Genomic DNA, 22,459 nt, shown 5'->3' with positions numbered 1-22,459 from the left:
TCAATAAATGTGATGCACCATATTAATAAAGTCAAACACAAGGACCATACGATCATCTCTATAGATGCTGAAAAAGTATTTGATAAACTTCAGCACTCATTCATGACAAAGACCCTCTATAAGTTAGGTATAGAGGGAAAGTATCTCAACATAATTAAAGCCATATATGACAAACCCACTGCTAATATCATCCTGAATGGGGAAAAGCTGAAAGCTTTTCCTTTAAGAACAGGAACTAGACAAGGATGCCCACTCTCACCACTCCTATTCAACATAGTGTTGGAAGTACTAGCCAGAGCAATCAGAGAAGAGAAGGAAATAAAGGGCATCCAGATTGGAAAAGATGAAGTTAAACTGTCCCTGTTTGCAGATGACATGATCCTATATATCGAACAGCCTAAAACCTCTACAAAAAAACTGCTGGAATTGATAAATGATTTCAGCACAGTAGCAGGATACAAAATCAACACACAAAAATCAGTAGCATTTCTTTTCTCCAATAGTGAACATGCAGAAAGAGAAATCAAGAAAGCCTGCCCATTTACAATAGCCACCAAAAAAATAAAATACTTAGGAATTGAGTTAACCAAGGATGTGAAAAATCTCTATAACGAGAACTACAAACCACTGCTGAGAGAAATTAGAGAGGATGCAAGAAGATGGAAAGATATCCCATGCTCTTGGATTGGAAGAATCAACATAGTGAAAATGTCCATACTACCCAAAGTGATATACAAATTCAATGCAATCCCCATCAAAATTCCAAAGACATTTTTCCCAGAAATGGAAAGAACTATCCAGACATTTATATGGAATAATAAAGGACCACGCATAGCCAAAGCAATGCTGAGCAAAAAAAATAAAGCTGGAGGCATAACACTACCTGACTTTAAGCTATACTACAAAGCTATAATAACCAAAACAGTATGGTACTGGCATAAAAACAGATACACCGACCAATGGAATAGAATAGAGAATCCAGAAATCAACCCACACACTTACTGCCATCTGATCTTTGACAAAGGCACCAAGCCTATTCACTGGGGAAGGGACTGCCTCTTCAGCAAATGGTGCTGGGATAACTGGATATCCATATGCAAGAGAATGAAACTAGACCCATACCTCTCACCGTATACTAAAATCAACTCAAAATGGATTAAGGATTTAAATATACACCCTGAAACAATAAAACTTCTTAAAGAAAACATAGGAGAAACACTTCAGGAAATGGGACTGGACATAGACTTCATGAATACGACCCCAAAAGCACGGGCAACCAAAGGAAAAATAAACAAATGGGATTATATCAAACTAAAGAGCTTCTGCACAGCAAAAGAAACAATTAACAGAGTTAAAAGACAACCAACAGAGTGGGAGAAAGTATTTGCAAAATATACATCTGACAAAGGATTAGTATCCAGAATATACAAGGAATTCAAACAACTTTACAAGAAAAAAAACAAGCAACCCAATTAAAAAATGGGCAAAAGAGCTAAGTAGGCATTTCTCTAAGGAAGATATACAAATGGCCAACAGACATATGAAAAAATGCTCAACATCACTCAGCATCCGGGAAATGCAAATCAAAACTACACTGAGATACCATCTAACCCCAGTTAGGATGGCTAAAATCCAAAAGACTCTGAACGATAAATGCTGGCGAGGTTGCGGAGAAAAAGGAACTCTCATACATTGTTGGTGGGACTGCAAAATGGTGCAGCCTCTATGGAAAATGGTATGGAGGTTCCTCAAACAATTGCAGATAGATCTACCATATGACCCAGCTATCCCACTGCTGGGAATATACCCAGAGGAATGGAAATCATCAAGTCGAAGGTATACCTGTTCCCCAATGTTCATCGCAGCACTCTTTACAATAGCCAAGAGTTGGAACCAGCCCAAATGTCCATCATCAGATGAGTGGATATGGAAAATGCGGTACATCTACACAATGGAATACTACTCAGCTATAAAAACGAATGAAATACTGCCATTTGCATCAACATGGATGGACCTTGAGAGAATTATGTTAAGTGAAACAAGTCAGGCACAGAAAGAGAAATACCACATGTTCTCACTTACTGGTGGGAGCTAAAAAATAATATATAAATTCACACACACACACACACACACACACAAAAAAAAAAAACGGGGGGGGGAAGAAGATATAACAACCACAATTACTTGAAGTTGATACGACAAGCAAACAGAGGGGACATTGGTGGGGGGGGAGGGAGAAGGGAGGGAGGTTTTGGGTGATGGGCAACAATAATCAGCCACAATGTATATCGACAAAATAAAATTTAAAAAAAATATATTGGTAAATAAAATACTTCAAGGTAAAAAAAAAAAAAAAAAAAACAAGCTTCTTTGCTATTGAAGCCCAGGGGCCTAGCCCAGCACCTACCACAAAATACGCATTCAATAGTTATATAGCAAATAAAGAATAAAAGAATCAATAGAGTGCCTCACTTGAGAAGAAAGGGTGAACAAAAAAAAGAAATAGAGCGGTCAAGGGAACCCACTCTGAGGAGGAAACATTTGAACAGACACCCAAAGGACGTGAGTGAGTGAGCCCTGCCAAGATCTGGGGAGAATGTTCCAGGCAGAAGAAACAGCAGACTCAAAGGCCCTGAGACAGGAACGAGCATGGCATGTTCCAGAAGCAGCCAGCCACAGGCCAGTGTAGCAAGCACAGAGTGCGCAATGTGGAGGAGATGAAATTAGATCAAAGAGGGCCTTAGTCCAAAGGCGAGGGTTGGAAGCAGGGTAGTGACATGATGTGACCGGTTTCAAAAGGATCACTCTGGCTACTGCATAAACTGCAGAAGGGCTGGCCGGTCATCTCAGTGGGTTAGAGTGTGGTGCTGCTAACACAAGGTCTGGGGTTCGATCCCTCTCCTGGCCAGCCACTGAAAAAAGAAAAAACTGCAGAGCGCAAAGGTGGGGCTGGCAGACCCGGCTGTTGAGTGTGATGGTGGCGCAGACTCAAGCACTAGTGTGGATGGGGTGAGAGATGGTGGGTTCAGAGCAGAGTTTGAAGGTAGAGCCTGCAGGACGTGCTGACGGGTTGGATAGGTTTGGAGCAGAGGGCCTGACCTGATGTTGAATGCCATTCACTGAGATGGGAAAGGCTGAGGCAGCAACAGGTCTGAGGAAACCAAGAGTTTGGGACATATGAAGTCTGAGGACTTATAACCAGACATCCAGATAGAGATGGGGAGCAGGCTGGCGTTCCAAGAGAGATCTGCCTGGAGGTGGACCTTGCATGATTGTCAGCATTCAGATGGCATTTAAAGACATGAGACTCACGAGACCACCTAGGGAGAGAGTGAAGGACAGTGGGTCTCAACGGGGGCGATTTTGCACCCCAGGGGACACGTGGCAATGACTGGAGACATTTTGGTTGTCGCAGCTGAAGGAGGGGTGTGGTACTGGCATCTAGCTTAGCAGCAGCCAGGAGTGCTGCTCAGCCCCCTGCAGTGAAGGTCAGCTCCCCACGACAGTGAGTCATCCAGCCCAACATGTCAGTAGTGCTGAGGCTGGGAAGCCCTGTTGCAGATAAAGACGAGAATGGAAGACCGAGCCTGGCCCAGTGCTTCTCGAACCAACAAACATGCAGCCAGATCACCTGGGGGCGCTTGCTGAAATGTGGAGTCTTAATTAGGTAATTTTGGGGTAGGACCTGAGATTGTGCATTTCTAACAAGCTCCTAGGTGATGCTCATGCTGTGGTCCACGGCCCACACCTCCGGAAGCAAGTGCCCAGGGCATTCCTCTGTGGAACAAGGAGGAGGGTCCATCTTGCAAAGCACACTAACAAGGACTGGGCAGTGAGTGGAAGGAAAAATGGGAGAATGTGGTGTCCTGGAGGACATGTGTACTAAGTATTTCAACTTGTCATTTTTTGGGGGGGAGGATCCGAACCGTGATAACACCATTGACCTTGGTGTTATAACACTCCCTCTAGCCAACTGAGCTAACTGGCCAGCCTTCCACTTGGCAAATTCTTGAGACAGACTGTGTCATATGCTACACAGAGTTCGAGAAAGTTGAAAGCTTGGACTTGACCCTTGGGTTTGGCAAGAGGGAGGTCACTGATCACCTGGACAAGTGTGGCTTGAGGAGCAGGGAGGTAACAGCCTAATCTGACTGGATGAGAGAGAAATGGGAGGTAAGGAAGCATTACTAGTGGGCGATGGTTACCTCAGTTGGTTAAAGCATGGTCCTGACAACACCAGTGTCCAGGGTTCAGATCCCCGTACCACTAGCTGCTAAAAAATAAAATAAAATGGGAAGCAGAGAAACAAAGCAGTAGCAGGAGGAAGGGATGGGTCCCAAGAGATTTAATTCTTTTTCGAGATGGGGAATGTGACAGCCTGTTTGTATGGTGAGGTGCACTGCTCAGTGGAGAGGGAGGAACTGATGATCCAAGAGGAGGGACGGCTGCAGGACCAGGTCTCTATTTGGAAAAAAAGATCCAGTAAGTGGGTCAAAGGGTTGGCCCTCGACATGCTGAACCGGGAAAAGGCAAGTTGTATGGCCACAGGGGCAAGTGCCTCTGTGGATTCTGCATGGAAAGGCTAAAAACAAATTTTCTTTGTTTTGTTTTCTCAATGAAATTGGAGGCCAAATACTTACCAAGAGAGTGCAGAAAGTGAATGTTGGAGGCGTGAGAGAAGTAAAATACTCATCTCTGAGAGTGGAAGAGTGAATTGGATAGGAAAATTAGATGGCCAATAAAATAGGATTAAATGCAAAAATCATCCAGTAGAGATTACTACCCCTAGAGAACTATCAATTTCATATGAATGAAAGTTCCAATTCACAATGCAGCTGCAACAGGACAAGCATTTATATATGTAGAATCAAATAGCCTTGACATGTATTGAGTTATAGCTGATAGAAACATAATTAGAAACTCACAGAAATACCACTGCAGCTGGCAAGCTTCACACATCTGCCTTTGATTGCTAAAATAGGCAAAAAATAAATAAGGATGTAGAGAAATTAAATAAGAAAAGCTGATGTAATTAGACATCAAACTTTGTATCTTACAAACAAGGGATGTTTTCTATAGTCTCTAGATGTTCTGTAATGAACATGTATTACTTTATAACGGTGGATGATAAATATTAAAGAAAAACTTTCAAAGAACAGGCTGCCACAAACAGGAGCGGACCATGCCCAGTGCTAACGTCAGGATGCCAGGCTTTGCTATTTCCCCGTAAAGTGGGGCTTCCATCTGCTCACGGAGGGCTGCTCAGTGAGAGGCTGAGAACTCCAACCACACTGGTGGCCTCCCAGTGCCTTCTTTGGTTTCAGGCATTTGGCCGCATCAAGGGGACCGGAGTTGGTGTCCTCATTGACGTGTCAGCGGTCGGCAGTGGCCCCCAGAGAGAGGAGTTTCAAAATGACCTCATGGTAAGTCTCAGGCACAGAGAAGTTCCTGGAACCACTCGCCACCCCACCCTCCCCTTCCCAAGCTTGCTAACTGGTTTTGTTTATAGCAAATGCAAAATAGGGTGTTTCTTAAAGAACAGCTGACACTTCCCTAGCGCTCACAGTTAAAGAAATATGTTGAGTTCTGCGAACCAACCAGAGTCATTTCCGGCAGCAGTGTGAACTTCTAGTGTTCTCACCCAGCAGTACCTGTCAGCTAGACTTTGCTGCGAGAGCCCACAAGAGCCCACGGTTCCCTGGAAAGACGGTATGAAGACAGGAATCATTGGAGGGCTTCTGGCCTCTTGTGGACAGAGGAGCTATTCTGGTTTCTTTGATGCATCCATAACAGAAGCTAAGAACGCTAGAGTCCGATGACCAGAGTCAGATCCCAGTCACCTCCACCTGTTCTGGGCTATATGCCCATGTTACCTAATCTCTGTGCCTTGGTGACTTCCTCTGTGAAATGGGGATAATAACAGTGGCTACCTCCCGGGTTGCCATAGGATGAAAGGAGTTTGTGCAGGTGAGGTGCTCAGTGCTGAGTCTGGCTTAGAGAAGAACCTCTGCAGGCTCTGTGAAGTGACGGGCAGGGGCTATTTCCTCATGGGAACCCCTACAGTTTTGGATGGGGACTACAGCAGCAATAGCCCATTGTATTTCATAAGGGCCTGGCAGAGCATTAACGAGGCTCAAATGGGCTAGTCCTTGAGATTTGTCTTCTGTTCCCGATTTCAATGGATATCAGGAGACAGGTGAAAGTGCAGGCTCCCCTTCATGACAAGTCCTTAGGGCTGAGATTCCAAAGATCCCCCAAATGGGGTGGTCCAATATTAGCCAGGGCAAGATTCGTGTTGGTGGCATCCACGTGAAATTTCCAGCTGGCCAGGAAGAAGAGGGAGGAGTTATGATCCCTGTTGGGTACTTACCAGCTACGGCCTGGGAGCACTGAACAGGCTGACATTGTGCCCACTGCTCCAGTCCCCAGATGGAGAGAAGCCACTGCCCCCACAGTCTGTCCTCCCTCCCTGGTTGCCACAGTGTCAAGGGTCCAGCCATAGCACATGCTGAGATGGGCAGCCGAGATGCTCACCACACCCATGAGACCCACGGGACAGAAGCAAACATCAGTTTGGGGCCAGCCACTAAGCCAAGCCTCAAGCAGCCCTATTTTGGCACCCAGGCCCAGAAAGGGGCCACCTAAGGCAGGAGAGGTGAAGCCAGGCTCCCAGTGGCCCCTGGCTCTGGGAGCCAGTGACGTCCTTTTGTCCAGCAGAGCCTCATTGATGAGCAGCTGAGCCACAAGGAGAAGCTGTACGTCCTGTCCTTCGGCATCACCACCAAGCCCCTCTGGCCAGAGCCCATGGAAGTCAGCACCTCCACGTGAGTGGCCACTGGGCCTCAGCCTCAGCACCATGTTGATTTGGTCATTTCCTTCCTAAGTACCCAGGTCTTAACTGAACCATGAATCTGTTGGGGTCATTATTCAAGACCCCAGCAGGTAAGCAAGTGGGAAAGGACAATGCACAAAAACAAATGTAGGCAGCCAGTCATTTTTGGCAGATAGTCACCCTCATGAGCAGTCCACAAAATGAAAGACAAGATAACCACGAGACACCATTTGTATCCAGCAAACTAGCAAAGGTAGTTTTATTATTATGGAAAGAACACAGGCACATTTTTTAAAACTCCAACAGCACAGAAGGATGAGTAATTGTCTGCCTCCTCCCATCCCAATAATCGTTTCTGACATTTGCTTCCACAGACAGCCCGTGCACACATGTGCACCCGTGTTCACCCTCTTACTTAAACATATACAGGAGCACATGATGCTGTTCCATGCCTTGGCTTTTCACCTCAGCTGGAGGGCTGGCTGGTTGCTCAGTGGGTTAGAGCACCACCTTGAAACACTGAGGTCTATGGGTTCAGATCCCCTCAATGGCCAGCCACCAAAAGAAAGAAAAATTCCATCATCTTGAATATCATTCTCTATCAGTGTATATAGATCTAGCCCTCTTGTTTTAATGGCTACATAGTGTTCCATTGCATAGATGTCCTTTATTTGGGGATTTCTAGTTTGGCATTTGGGGGGAGGGTGTGAAGAGGGGAATGTAAGAATTTCTACTCACTTATGCCAATCAGTAGAAAGATTTTTCCCATGGAGGGAACATCCTTGATCACCCACCATGTGCCAGGTTCCACACTAGTCACTGCACATGTACGATTGTATTTAATATTTGTAGCTGCCACATGGAATAGGATTATCATCCCCATTCTGCAGATGAGGAAACTCAGACTCGGGTTACAGGACATCCCCAAGGGGCACAGCAGGTCTGGATTCCAAAGCTCAGGGCAGATCCCAGGAAAATCCACATGCTTCGATTCCTGGGAGCAGGGCCGCCTTGCCCGGCACTAGTTCTGAAGAGGAGGCTTCCAGTGCAGAAATGCACAGTTCTAGCCGCTCTGGCTCTGAATCTGAGCCAGGACAGTCTCTGGGTGATCTCAACAGTGCTTTAACGCTCTCGTTTGCGGAACAAGGTCACTGATACCTACTTGACACAGGGCAGGCACTCAGGGAATGAGAGCAGTTTTGACTCTGATTTCCACACTAGGTAGGCCACCGATCTCTGGAGTGTAGACCTGGAAGTCACCTTGAGATCATCCAGCCAAAAGTTCTCTAGCTTCCATCATTCCCAGACCTTCTTTATCACATTCCTATGTCATGCTCCTCCCACGTGTGCTGTTTCCTCTGTGCCACTTGTACTAGTGTCGATTTTTCCTTACACCAACTCTATTTATTACTGAAGGAAACTATCTATTAATACCATAACCAAGAAGCCTGTACCACTGCCATAATTAGAAAGTAGCCATAAAAATAAACATGATGTATCATATATTTCAAGATAGCTAGAAAAGAGGATCTTGAATGTTAATAGACACAAAGAAAGGATAAATGTTTAGGTGATAGACATGCTAACTCTTCTGATTGGGTTATTATGCAATATATGCATGCACAAGGAAAAAATAAATAAATACAATGAAAGCAAAACAATGATATTAAATTCCAGCTTGAAACCTATTGGCCAGAGAAGGCTTGGGATTTGTTCTGTGTTCAAAAGGGAGCCTCGACAATTATAATAACAAAAAGACACACTTCTTAGCACCAAGCTGACATTTTCTTTCAGTCAGGCTTAAAGAAGAGTGGAAAGAGCAGAATTTTTTCGCTAGGGCCATGTGTGGGGGGTTTTTTGTTTTGTTTTTTTTAAAGATGACCAGTAAGGGGATCTTAACCCTTGACTTGGTGTTGTCAGCACCATGCTCTACAAAGTGAGCTAACCAGCCTTCCCTATATAGGGATCCAAACCCGTGGCCTTGGTGTTACCAGCACCACTCTCCCAAGTCAGCCACGGCCGGCCCGCCATGTGTGGTATTTAACCAAGAAAGTACCAAGTTCAGACACTCTCCCTCTTACCGAGCAGGGTGTGTGTCCCAACCCCCAAGGGACAGATTCTCACAGCTGTGGTGCTTCTCAGTGCTCTTACAGCCAGCGGATTAACTCCACTCCTCGTGCTGAGGTCTGGCTCCCAGGAGAGTTAGGTGGGGGGCGGGGAGGAGGAAGGGAATCAGCCTCAGACCCTCACATAGCAGAGACGCCCAAAGCTCAGAGTCTAGAGTCAGACCTGGTTTGAAATCTCAGTTGTATGAGTTGCTTACAGTATCACCCTGGGCAAGTCCTAACTCTGAGCCTCCGTTTCCTCATCTATAAAATGGGAGTAAAGGCACCCACCTCAGAGAGTTATCACTGGGCTTCAGTGAGCCCATAGGCACGAGCACTCTCATCAGGCTGCTGCTGTCCCTCCCTGCAGCCTCCAGGACCTCAAGCTCTGGGTGAAGAATCTGCAGCCCGATGGAGGCAGCAATTTGCTACAAGCCCTGAAGAAAATCTTCGCTCTGAAGGGGCTGAACTCTCTGGTGACCATAATGGGAAGCTGGTAGGTCTCCTTTCCTAAGCAGGTAACAGACTACATGACGGGGGGTGAAGAACCGTGCCGTTGTTTGAGAAAAGATTACCAGGCACAACTGTCCAGACCTGCTTGAGAGGAGGATCGTGTTTGCAGGCCGACCACCCACAGATGGGGCTGGCCAGGCCTGCTGTCCGTCCGGCCCTGCACCTCATACAGGTGACCTGAGACACAGGTGGTCAGTGGAGATCCAGTAGATGTTCCCTGGAATTACCATTTTGCTCTGCAGTGTTCTCAAAGTGGTGTGACTTGGGTTGCCCATGTCCCTTCTGTTTTCTCCCCAGCCCAGATCAGCCTTCCGAAATCCTGTCTGACTACATCCAACAGTCCACTGTGGGAAGGAGCCTCATCACCCATGTCATCACCTACAAATGTCACCACCAGGTGCCCCCTGTAAGTACTGAGGTTTTCCAGGGTTTCCCTTGGATTTGGTGATGGTGAGCTGGCAGGCCTTGGAGGCTTCCAAGCTATAGACCAGAACTCACCTCTCCTGTACCTCATTCTCCCTTTGATAAAATGAGGAGCATTGGATAGTTGGGAAGTTCAGTCAAGGAGAAGCTTGTTAGAGTCCTGACATTGCCCCAGTGAAGGCTGACCCTGTCCCCATCCCCGCAGGCTGTCGTGAAGAATCTTGCAGAAGCTCTTAGGGGTGACTACCACTGCTACAGCCCAGAGACGGAGGTAAGCCCTTCTGTCACGCACTGCCCCCTTCTCCCTCCATGCCTGCTGCCGAGGCCGTGCCCAGGGGCTCTGGGCCAGGACCGACCACGCTGTGTACTTTCTCCCTCTGTCCCTTGTCCTCCATTCTCAACGAGTTCACACAGACAAAATCAGGTTAAAACGAACCTGCAGGAAGCACAGGGACAGCCCAGCGTCAGGAGGTATCCTCCGGTCCACGTGTGCAATGAGCTGACTGCATGCTGTGAGCCTGGAAGCCTTTCAAAGCCGGTCGGCAGAATCCTCAATCACGTCCAGTTGTCATTAACAGGGCCCCAGCCCGCCTCTGCTGCCACCAAAGCACTGAATGTGAAACAATCGCCTCAGTTCTCTCTCTTAGACAGACCCCGCCACTGCAGGGGACCCACAGCAGGGCAGAAGGAGGGATCAGTTCTGTTCCAATCACCCACTGGTATCCCTGCCCCAGCTAGTGACTCAGCATCACCCATGTTCACTGTGGAGGTAACAATGAGCTCACAAGCATGGAGGTCCATCAGCAGATCAAGACTCCAACTTCTGGCTGGCAGTGAGCTCAGCTGGTTAGAGTGTGTGTTAGAGCACTAAGGTCAAGGGTTGGGATCCCAAGACTGGCCAGTCACCGGGGAAAAAAAAAAGAATCCAACATCTGTTCAGCTAACAGGCTGTGCCCTGCCTGTCACTCATAACCATGCATAAGTGAGCGCTCGCACCTCACAAGTGTGTTCAAGTGTCACAAAGTCGAGCATTCGTACCAGGGAACCATGGTCAGGCAACACCCACCACGATACCTCATTGCCCAGACTCTGCAGGTGTCGAGGAATACAGAAGCGAGGAGGTTAAAGTGAATGAATAAAACTGGCTGGTCTAATAAATATTTTTTCATAAGCAGTGGCCCTCTTGGCTTACCTGGTGTTTTCTCACTCTTGATGAAGAGATGGGTACAAAAACCTTCATCTTCTTCTTTAATACAAGCAAAACATACAGTGCAAGGACGACAAGAATGACAACTGACTCCTAACCAGGGACTGTGGCCAACTAGATGCCACATGCCCCGTCTGAAGAGGCGGGGTCCGCTCAGCTCAACCGATCACTGCTCTGTGGGAAGGACATCCCAGTGTCACCCAGTCTCCTGATTTCTCAAGAAGAACCAGAGATCTGGATTGTGTGTGTGTGATTTCTTCACCTTTTTAAAAAAAAATAAGGTGGCATTCACATAAAGTAAAATTAACCACCTTAAGGGGCTGGCTGGTTAGTTCAGTAGATTAGAGTGCAGTGTTATCACACCAAGGTCAAGGGTTCAAATCCCCATACCAGCCAGCCACTAAAAAAAAAAAAAATTAGCCACCTTAAAGTGAATTATTCAGTGACATTTTAGTGCATTCACAATGTTGCACAACTACTACCTTTACCTAACTCCAAAACATTTTCATCACCCCAAAGGAAGCCCAGCACCCACGAAGCAGTCACTCCTCCTCCCCCTCCCTGGCAATCACCGATCTGCTTTCTGCCTCTGTGGATTCACCTATTCTGAATATTTCCTGTAATGGGAATCACGCACCTCTTGTGTCTGTCTCCCTTCAGCTGGCATAGTGCTTTCAAGGTTCACCTATGCCGTTGCATGTATTAGAGCTTCATGCTTTCTGTGGTTGAATAATAACCTATCGTCTGGACATGCCACTTCTGTTTATCCATTCACCTGCTGATGGACATTTGGGTTGTTTCCACCTTTGGCTATTGTGAACAATGCTGCTATAAACATGGATGTACAAATATCTAAGTCCCTGTTTTCAACATATATCTAAAGTGGAATTGCTGGGTCAGATGGTAATTCTTTGTTTAATTTTTTGAGGAACCACCAAACTGTTTGGACAGCGGCTGCTCCATTTTACACCCCACCAGTCTCATACGAGGTTCCAATTCTCCACATCCTCACCCACATTTATTTTTCATTTTTAAAAACTACTATTATTATTATGACTATAGCCATCCTAGTGGGTGTAAAGTGTTTCTTTACATTTTAAAAGTTAGACAATCCTTCAATTATTTAAAAACACTGCAGGAGAATACTGTATAAATGGAACAAAACTGGCTTGCAGGCTCTGTCTGGCACATGCACCCTAGTTTATAGCATCTGGTTAAATGGTCACACTCAGCTTTGGGGATTGGCTTGGCCACTTGGCCTTTCCCACCTGGGCCACTGCTGGTAGCCAAGTGACTTCTGCTGTCTGCTTGCTCCCACCACCCCAGCTCTACACCAGCCGGGATGTGGACGAGCTGCTGGCAGAAATCCAGAAGGCCCAGAGCCTCCTTGGCCACGTGCAAGCCCTGCGCCAGAGCAGCCCCTGTGAGGAGCTCACCTGCATGATGCAGGAGGTAGGTGGTGTGGGCCAGACCCCGGTCTCTTCTCACGGAGCCTCACCCTGTCCTCCTTGCTACAGAGGCCAATGCCCCTCACCTCCTGCAAGCGGAACAAGGCAGGGCACCCTCTGTTCTGTGGGTTTTCTAACTGAAAAAATATATTTCAGAGAAAGCCCAGCAGATTCCTGCCACCCCCATCCTGTCTCTGTCCCCTCCATTCCCCCCGATTTGGAGAAAGATGAAACCTCGTGCACACAGAGCAGGCTCTCTTAAAGAGAGTCTTTCCCACACCAAGTGCCTCATTTAGGGCAAACATCCCCGCTAGTGCAGAATAACTCAACCAGCTCATGACACAGCACCGTAATGCTGAGTGCTGTCTGCATGCACAGAAAGCTTAGCTGGGAGCAGAGACCCTGCAAATGCATTTGTAGCTTCCCCGAGTGACCGTGTGCCTGTGAGGCTCCAGCCGGCTTGGCCTGGCTGGATGTAGTAAAAGGAACACAGCACTGGGAGACGTGACCTCCTTGATAAATATTAGTATCATAATAGTTCTCATTCACCGAGTGCTCATAAGTTGAACACAATGTTTAATTCTCTCTCCTGACTTTTTTTTTTTCTTTTTTTGGCGACTGGCTGATACAGGGCTCGAACCCTGGACCTTGGTGTTATTGTCACCACGCTCTAACCAACTTAGCTAACCAGCTAGCCCTACAATTCTTTAAATTTAATTTAATTATTTAAAAGCTTTATTTTATTTTAACAACAGTCAGAGGTAAGCATGTTACTACTTTTTGCAGATGAGGAAACTGATGTTAAGAGGTTAAATAACTTGCCCAAGATCACAGACACAGAAAAAGATTGAGTTTGGATTGAACCCAGGTCTCTCTGATGCCAAAACGTTGCCAGGAATCTCCCAGGATGAAATGCATGTACTACTTGTGGTTTACAAGATGATTTTAGGTGGTACATGGATTAATGTCTTTTTTTAAAAAAACTTTATGTACTTAAAACTAGCCTATTATGGTCATAATAGATATCTTCCTAAAATTAAGTACAAAAAGAAGTGAATTTTAAAAATTAAATAAAATTAATAACTAAAAGCTTTAGTGCTACATGTTTGAGATATATATATATATATATATATATATAATTTTTTTTTTAGAAAAATAATAATACCCTGGCCAGCTGCAAAAAAAGAAAAATAATAATGCAATAGTACTAGGATATAGCAAAATTCATGAAGATAGTGCTTAGATGTCTCAAGTTTGGGAATTGCTGTTTTGTGTTTTATTTACACACTAGCTGTGTGATTTAACCTCTCCAAACCTCAGTTTTTCAGGGGAGGGGAGGCCAGGCTAGATCAGGGCTCCCTAACTGACTGGTGGATGAGTTACTTTCTGGTTTCCCGAAGCCTTGTTTTGAGCCCACGAGGGGCAGCCTGTCATCTTGGAGTCTGTGGTGCTGATCTTAACAGTAAGGACAGGAAAGGGGCAAGGAAGACGTGAAAATTAGAGAAAGCAAGTTGCCAGGTCCACCTCCCTCTTCCCCTGGAAAGTCCAGAAATCTCCAGAGAAGGGGACAGGGAGGGTGAGAGGGGATGACAGACCTGCCTTTAATCTACCAGATGATGTTTTAAGATGCTCCACTTAGGGGACTGGTAGTTGGGGAGAGATTGAGGACTTTTCAGCTCTAACATGTGATTATGTCATGGGGGTTTTCTAATTTAATTTAGATTTCTGCAAAGATTGAAAAAGGGTCCCTCACCAGTCTCTTGCCTAAACCTCCAAAGCATGAAGCTCCTCTCACCATTGAGTTCCCAAATTTGGACAAGACCTCTGCAGAATGGCTAAAGGTCAATGGTCTAAAAGGTAAATCCCCAAAGAGAGCAGAACCCAGGACACAGGTGACCAACTAAAAAGCTTGAACCCTTGGGGCTTCCCAGGTAGTGCCTCAAACCCCACTATTTACTTTTTCCAGCCAAGAAGTTAAGCCTCTATCAGGTGCTGGCACCCAGTGCATTCTCTCCCGTGGAGGAATTTGTGCCTATTCTCCAGAAAACGGTGTCATCCACCATCCATGAGGTAATTCAGAGTTCTCTCCAGTCGTCTGCAGAGGGTCCCCTTTGTGGCTTTTCCCAGCTTCTTAAATGTTCAGGCAATAAGAATCAGAAGGCAGCATGGAGGAGCATGGGCCTAAGGGCCCACCGTGGGATGCAGGCTTTCCACCCAGGCTCTAGAGTGCTCATCAAGTCCACTGTAACTGCTGTTGGTCAGAAAATGAAACTGGGTAGGTGGGGCAAGAGGCAGAAACTACGTACCATGGTCACCCCCTCTGTGACGGTTTTCCTCCAGCCCACCCAGGACAGACTGGCTCTCTTGGTCCTCACTGTACCTTGTACAGACTTCCACTACTGCTCCTGTCGGGTGCTAATGACTGTGTTTGTTGCATGTCTAAGTCTTCACCAAGTATGAGCCTTTTAACAGAAAAAACTCTTCTCCAATTCTGTATCTCCAATGTCTAGCAGTCAATGAATGTTTACTGGACAGCTGAGTGGGTGGGTAGATGGAAAGAAGGATGAAAAGAAGAAGGGAAAGAATGCTGGATGGGTGTGTGGATGGCAATGCTAATGAGAGAATGGAAATGTGGATAGATGGATGGATGGGAGAAAGGATGATGGGTGGATGGATGGGTGATGGGTGGGTGGATAAATTGATGGATGGATGGATGCATTGAAATGTAAACAGATGGAGGAAAGAAGGGAAAATGGAAGGATGGATGACGGGGTGGAATAAAGGAAAGATGAAAGGATGAAAGTAAAAATTAAAGTAAGGATGGAAGGATGGAGGAGTGGAAGGAAGAAATAGTAGGTGAATAGAAAGAGTGGAAAGACTGAAAGGAAAGAGAGGAGCGAGGGGTGTGTAGATATAGCAGTGGATGGATGAATGACTGGATGGATGGACTGACAGAGAGATGGATATGATGACTTGGTGGAGGATGAAAGAACAGCATGAACACATTGGATTTTCCAACTGAACTCAGTGTCCAGCCCCAAGAAATTGGATTTTCAAAGTGCCCACGAATGTCTATCTGGGCTCCCAAACCTAAGAAACCATGGCCAGTGTGTTTTAAGGTCTCTGGCTCTGTTTCTGTTGTAAAACCCTTCAATCATACCTCAGTGACTCTCATGTTCACAAGAGCTTCCCAAGAAGGCAGCCTGGCTTGCTGTCAGGCATGGTGCATTCAGGGACTGCTCTCCTGAGGGCCCTCTGCTGCAGCTCCAGACAAGGCACTGATCTGCTGCTGCTGCTGCTGCTGGGGTGTGTGTGTGTGTGTGTGTGTGTGTGTGTGTGTGTGTGTGTGTGTGTGTTCATGGGGGGGCAGGGGCAGGGGACAGGGTAATCCAACCCCAGATGTGCTCAGAGTGCATTTCCCTCCCACGCATCTGATCTGGAGGACCCAGTGCCCAAATTCAACTTAAAATCCTTCCCTACATGTGCCTCTGTTCACCTGTTTCCCTCCTGCCCACGCCTGAGTGCAGAAGGTGATGGTACAGTTGGAATGGCACGACGGGACGGTGAAGAATATTCATGTGGACCGGCCTGTCCTATATGAGTACCAGGTCAGTGATGGGTCCAGTCAGTCAGAATATGGGGTTCAGGAAAGGGGACAAGAGAAAGGAGCCATGTGCTGTGGAAACACCAAGCCATTGACTGAACTCCCTCTTGAAAAGAGAGATGTGCTCCCCCTATAGGCGCCTCTGGAGCTTTTTCCACCTGCCTCCCAGGTGGACGCCTCAAACAAAATCTCTAATCCTTTGGGGCAAGATCTATCTTCTCTCCCATTTGATGCAATGAAATACTTTGACTCCCCTTCCTGGTCTTGCAACAGACGCATCCATGATTTAGTAGAATGTTTATACTGCCTGGAGACCCAGAGACTTAACATACCATTCCCAGAGCCGACCAGAGTACACCCACCTCATCCCAAACCCCTTAATTGCCCATCCCTTGTGCACTCACTCACTGTGGCCCATGCTTTTGCAGAAACAGCTCAGCAGAGCTATGTGGATGTATGAGAGGCGGATCGAGTGGCTCTCTCTGGCCAGCAGAAGAATCTGGGGCACCGTCTGTGAAAAAAGGTACCTTTCCCCAAGCAGTACCCTTGCCTTCATGGGTCTGGCGTGTTACGGCATTTATCCAACTCATCAATTCCCTGTTGGTAGTATCAGAAGCCATTATGTAGATTAAAGATCAGTAATCTCTCAGTAGAACCCCCAGAGGAGGAAAAAGTCAGCACTACCACCACCAACACCAATAATATCATCATGGTGGCACTCAGGATTCTCTTAGTTAAAAAATCTAAAGGCAAATTGGCTTAAACAAAACAAGCAGGTCTGATTAAGGTAAATGAAAATTTTAGAATAGATTTGATAGCTGTCTTCAGGCATGACTGGATCCAGAGGTTCCTTCATGTCAGGAATCTATCTCCATCTCTTGGCTCTGTTTTCTCCTATGTTGGTTTTGTTTTCTGACAGGCTTTCCCCTCCAGGTGGCAAGATAGCCCCCAAATCTCTGGACTTCCTACCAGATTAGCACTCCCAGGGCTTGGGGTGTCCACCCATGTATGAGCCATTCGTTCTGGCCAGGGAGGTGTGATGTTCTGATTACCCAGGTCAAATGCCCACCCCTGAAGCTTGGAATGGGACCAGCTTCACCCAGCTCAAAGGGACTGATAGAGGCACAGGTGTTTTCCAAAGGAAAATCAGGACGAGGATGCTGTTCCCAGAAGAGGTGATGGATGCTGAGCAGGGAGAAACAATAGGGATTCATTACAGCCATCATTATCACCCTGTACCTTATTTATGCATCACCATTTACAAAGTATTATACAGCTATGATACAATTTAATTCTCAAAGTAACCTTATCAGGAGTCTTATTATAAATACTTTATAGTTAAATACACCAAAGATCAGAGAGGTTTCGTGACTTGCCTAAGGCCACACAGCTGGTAGGAAGTAGGACTTGAACCAAGATCTTCTGACTCTAAATCCAGTGGATTTTCTTTTGCTATCCATAGCTGTCTCAAAACAAGAATGGGGGGAGGTGGGAATATGAGATTTGAAGTAGTCAGAGGAGAAGCCCAAATGGGGCTAGAGTCCTTAAAAGACAGAGAGAGAGAGAGCAAACCAAAAGATACAAACATTTCCCAAAAGGTCCAGTTATACCTAATTCCTCATCATACTTGCTCACCTTGTTTCTGTTTTCCCTATAACAACCCCGCCCTATAAAAATATTAAATGCTAGCTCTTTAAAACAAAGAAATGTATGAAAATCATTATACGAAGCCCCTGTCCCTTAAACAGTCTCCGCCATGTGACTTTATTCCATTATAGAACCTCCTGGGAGAGAAGGTTCCACAACTCCCTTGTGTTACTGCTATAAACCCACCTTTGCTGGCCTCAAACCATGAAGATTTTGATCAGCTATAAATTTGGCGTGCAAAATTCCCCTGGAAAAAACTTTAAATAGTAAAACGGAACAAAATGAACACTATCTGAGAGATTCGGTTCACCTCTTAAAGCTTGTGTTTCTCTTTAGGGTGGTTATACTGCTCGATATCTCTGTGACCAATTCCATGTACATTATTCATATCCAGCACTCGCTGCGCCTGCTGCTGGAGGAGCAGCTGTCCAACAAGGACTACTTCAACCTCATCGCGTACGTTTCTCGTTTCTCGTCATTTCTGGCAGGGAGGGCAGGTCATGTGTGTTTGGACGTCCTCTCTGGGCTGAGGCTCGGGTGGGTAGCTGGATGACACATATTGATATTATGAGCACCCCGCATTCTGGGACGGCCATCGGTTTATCTGATTTGGGTGATCTTATTTGGGGCACTGAATAATTAAAAGGTTGCAGGACTGTCCCACTGGGGCAAAGGCAATTAGTGGCCCCAAAACACACTGCTTGATCAGCCCAGATAAAGTAATTCAGTCCATTACCCCACTTGGCTACCAGCCGATGAACCCAAAAGAGAACAAGAAGGACCCCAGCCGTGCCCTCATTTCGGTCCTCAGCTCGGTTCTAGCAAGCCACGATATTTCAAACATTTAGGATTCCAATTCTAAATTTAAATAAAAATTTGATACATATCGATTCAAATTTAAATTATATGTGTATGATAGGGGCCGGCCCATGGCTCACTTGGGAGAGCATGATGCTGACAACACCGAGTCACGGATTAAGATCCCCTTACTGGTCATCTTTAAAAAAACAATTAATTAATTATGTATAAATGGCATGCAATTTTTAAAACTATATATATAATTTTTAAAATTGTATATTATATAATTATATATATTACATATATAGTTTTTTAAATTGCATAGTATTTTAACCAATTAAGGAAGACACAGAGAAAGGAACCCTCTTGAAGTGTACATTTTTACCTAACCTCACACGAAATAGGGCATGTCCTAAACCTATTAAATCAGCAGTTAATATTAGATATTCTGAACCAGAGCCTAATTTTCCCCTAATACATTGTGCAGAAAAATGCTTACAGAAACATTTTAGACAATGTTTTCATTCATTTATCCACCGATTTATTTAACAAAGTCTTACTGAACACCTGCCATGTACCAGTCAGGGTGCTGGGCATTGTGGGATACAGAAATGAATATACACATACCTGTCCTCAGGGAACTTACAGCCTGGTTGTGGGAGACAGACATGGTAAGTACTAAGTTCTGTAGAAATAGGTATAAGGCAGGATACAGGACTGTGAGGTATCAAAGACAGGATCAGTCCATTCTGCCTGGGTAGTCAGGTCAGAAAATCTGCATGGAGGAAGTACCCCTTTAGCTGAGTCTTGATGAATGAGCAGTATTTACCTAGCTCATGGGAACAACAGGGTGTGGAGAGAAAGGGCATTCCAGGTAGAGGGAACAGCATGAGTGGAGTCACACAGGTGTGAGGTACAATGGAACTTTGGGGGACCATCAGGTAGTTCAGTATGGACGTGGGGGTGAGAGGGAGAGATTGTGCATGACAAAGCCACCAGATGATGGAGGATTGACATAGACTATGTCCGGGAGTTTCCTACACAGTAGGATACACAGGCACTGAAGGATTTTAAGCAAGGTCATAATATGATCATATTTGCTTCTTCAAATGCTCAAGCTATGAAGGGTGAGTTGAAGGGGTGTAATACCGGAGGGGAGGAGACCAAGGACTCCTGCAATGGTCTGCCCCAGTGTTGAGCAGGCGTGTGCCAAGGCAATGGAAATGCAAGGAAGGGAGGCGTGGCAGAGGTCAGGACCCTTAGGACGTGGCCACTGTTTGGCTGGAAGAGATGAGGACACAGTGCAGAAAAGATGATGTCCCAAGTACAGTGGATCTTTGAAGGGGAAGATCGTTTTAAGCATGAAGAGCGTAAGACTCTCAAGAGTTTGGAGATCCCCAAAAGGAGATGTCCTGTTAGGAGCTCCATGAGAAATACTGGTTTTTGAGCCATCAGCACTTCGGTCCTATGCTGGAGAAGGTGGTAGTGCCTGAACTATGCCTGTGGAGAGGTAAGGTGGGGAGAAGACACCAGGACAGCACCTGGGGGCCACCACCACGTGGAGGGGCAAGGAAGGACCCACCAGAGGAGCACAAGGAAGGAGCAGCCAGAGGCAGGAGGAGACCAGGAGACGAGGTGTGGGGAGGCCAGAGGCAGGACGGCGTCACAGGGAAACAGAGTCAGATCTGACAGCAGCGGGGAAGGAAGCAGAAGATGAAGGAGCACGTTGCATCTGAAGATAGAGCTCATTGCTCCGAAAACAAGGAGTTGCAATTTGTTTTGCAATTCAGATTGGCGAATATTTAAAAGATTAATAACCCTAGTGCTGGTGCTGATATGAGAAGAGTGTTCTGGAATCCGTTGGTGGAAGCATAATTTGGTATAGCCCCTTGTATTAAAATTTGTTGTTTATATTCTTTGTTCCTTCAGTTAAACCTTTTTGAATCATCCTGCAGAAATCGAAGATGACTGTGCAAAGATATCTGCACAGGGATGTTTCATACAGAGTTCTAGTAGTGGATAAACCTGGAAACAAACTATATGACCTTCGAGAGGAAATTGGTAAAATAATCCTGGCAGTGGGATACTGTGCAACCATGGAAAAGAACAAGGGAGATTTATGTGAATGTGTGTGGAAAATGTCCTCAGTAAGTCTAAAGGAATGGAAATAAGCAGGCTATGAATAGTATATATTGTATAATTCCATTTCTGCAAATATATATTTACGTATGCATTTTTCTTTAAATCCAAGAGAATAGAGAGCAAAGAGTTAGCAGAAATTGGAGGTAGTGGCATGTCATGCTGAGGCATGTCATGACCAGCAAGGAAATCTCATGGCTGGCCTAGGCCAGTGACATCCTAACATGTTGAGGAGTGTCAGAATTGTGACCCTCTAAAAGCCTGCTGAGCCCAAAGAGCTGGGCCACAGAGTAGACATCCCCTGGCTGAGAGCAAGCCCTCTTTGCTTCCTTCAAAGGTTTGGAAGCACCATCGAAAGCTGGAGGCCTGAGATGGTTCCCGTGAGCCACGACAATTTACAGAGCGCCTGGCGGTAGGTGACAGACAGAGATTTCGAGCTGCTGGGACCGAGGGCAGCCTTGGCGGTATTTTCTCTGTCTCCCTTTCTACCAGGAGGTAGCTCTCCTGAGTCCCTGCCCTCAAATGTCCTCAGACAGAAATCAGAAAACAGCTGCCTCTGTTCACCGCCCTTCCCCTCTGTGGCCTTGGAGGTGGCCTCGCTCAGCATCACTGTCTCTGCCTCCCCAGGTGGGCCCTGAGCCTGAGGTGTCAGGGTGGCAGGAACGTCCTTGGTGCCCTGCGGAAGGCCGTGGAAGTGGACTTCATGGACAAAGACAAACACCAGTCACAGGGCATCTACCTCTTCGTGGGGGGCATCCCCGACCAGGACATGGTGGGTGGGCTACAGGGTGTCTGTTTCCTTTTGTCACCCTGTCCATCTTCTCCCACATGGGTGCCTCACAGTAGTTTCTCCAGCATGATTTTTCTTTTCTTTCCTTTTTTTTTGGCAGCTGGCCAGTACAAGGATCCGAACCCTTGACCTTGGTGTCCAGCATGATTTTCTAAGCCAGAGCTTTTCAAACTTTAGCATGCAGACAAGCACCTGGGTGCTGTTAAAATGCAGGTCCTGGTTCAGGAGGTCTGGGTGCAGCCTGAGAGTCTGTATTTCTAACAAGCTCCCAGGGCACAAAGATGCTGCTGGTCTACAGACCACACTGGGTGTCATCAGGCTCTCGGGGCCAGTGCCCTGGCCATACCCCATCCAGATGTTGAGAGAAGTTGTGACCCGGGCTCATCTCTTTCAATCCTCAGTGCCAAGTACTAAACCAGGCACACAGTAGGCCCTCCAGAAAGATTATTAAGTTCAACAGACCTGAGCTGTGGGCCCCTCCTGCCTCCTCTCTGCCCACAGCCCACACTCAGCGCCTACATGGCCGAGGCCTGTGGGGGCTGCGACCTCCAGCTGAACGTGTGTCTCTTCTACGTGGGTGAGCCTCAGATGGACAGCACACCCCCTGCCTGCTACGCCAGCCGCACGGACACGGCCACCGCCTACAGGGAGGCCACCCGGGCTACTGGTGGCCGCTTCCACTGGTTTGGAGACACAGGTGTGTGAGTGTCACCTGGTCCCTCCATCTCTTTCTTTGCAGACAGTTGTCACAGCACCTATGTAGCTTCCTTAGGCCATAGATACATTCCAGAAAAGTGGCAGTGAAAATCACATTTAAAAATGTAAAACTACTGTTCAGGAGATGGACGGTGGTGATGGTTGCAGAGCAACGTGAGTGTACTGAATGCCGCTGAACCATACACTCAGAAATGATTTAAATGGTCGACTTTGTGTTGTGTGCAGTTTACCACAAT

General features: G+C 46.5%; 1 protein-coding gene across 1 annotated transcript in view; it reads left to right on the top strand.

The window, feature by feature from the left end:
* VWA3A (von Willebrand factor A domain containing 3A) overlaps window positions 1-22,459 on the top strand; it is a 56,516-nt gene that overhangs the window by 14,550 nt on the left and 19,507 nt on the right. The window contains exons 7-20 of the mRNA XM_063101123.1: window positions 5,325-5,423; window positions 6,718-6,824; window positions 9,308-9,433; window positions 9,748-9,856; window positions 10,079-10,144; window positions 12,407-12,532; window positions 14,250-14,385; window positions 14,495-14,598; window positions 16,056-16,136; window positions 16,561-16,655; window positions 18,116-18,235; window positions 21,054-21,128; window positions 21,344-21,488; window positions 22,008-22,203. Coding sequence (XP_062957193.1) covers window positions 5,325-5,423; window positions 6,718-6,824; window positions 9,308-9,433; window positions 9,748-9,856; window positions 10,079-10,144; window positions 12,407-12,532; window positions 14,250-14,385; window positions 14,495-14,598; window positions 16,056-16,136; window positions 16,561-16,655; window positions 18,116-18,235; window positions 21,054-21,128; window positions 21,344-21,488; window positions 22,008-22,203 — 1,585 coding nt within the window. The remainder of the gene's footprint in view (window positions 1-5,324; window positions 5,424-6,717; window positions 6,825-9,307; window positions 9,434-9,747; window positions 9,857-10,078; window positions 10,145-12,406; window positions 12,533-14,249; window positions 14,386-14,494; window positions 14,599-16,055; window positions 16,137-16,560; window positions 16,656-18,115; window positions 18,236-21,053; window positions 21,129-21,343; window positions 21,489-22,007; window positions 22,204-22,459) is intronic.

The sequence above is a fragment of the Cynocephalus volans genome, chromosome 6 (genome assembly GCF_027409185.1).
Source record: "Cynocephalus volans isolate mCynVol1 chromosome 6, mCynVol1.pri, whole genome shotgun sequence".
Classification (NCBI taxonomy): domain Eukaryota; kingdom Metazoa; phylum Chordata; class Mammalia; order Dermoptera; family Cynocephalidae; genus Cynocephalus; species Cynocephalus volans.
This window is presented reverse-complemented; position numbering and strand designations above follow the sequence as displayed.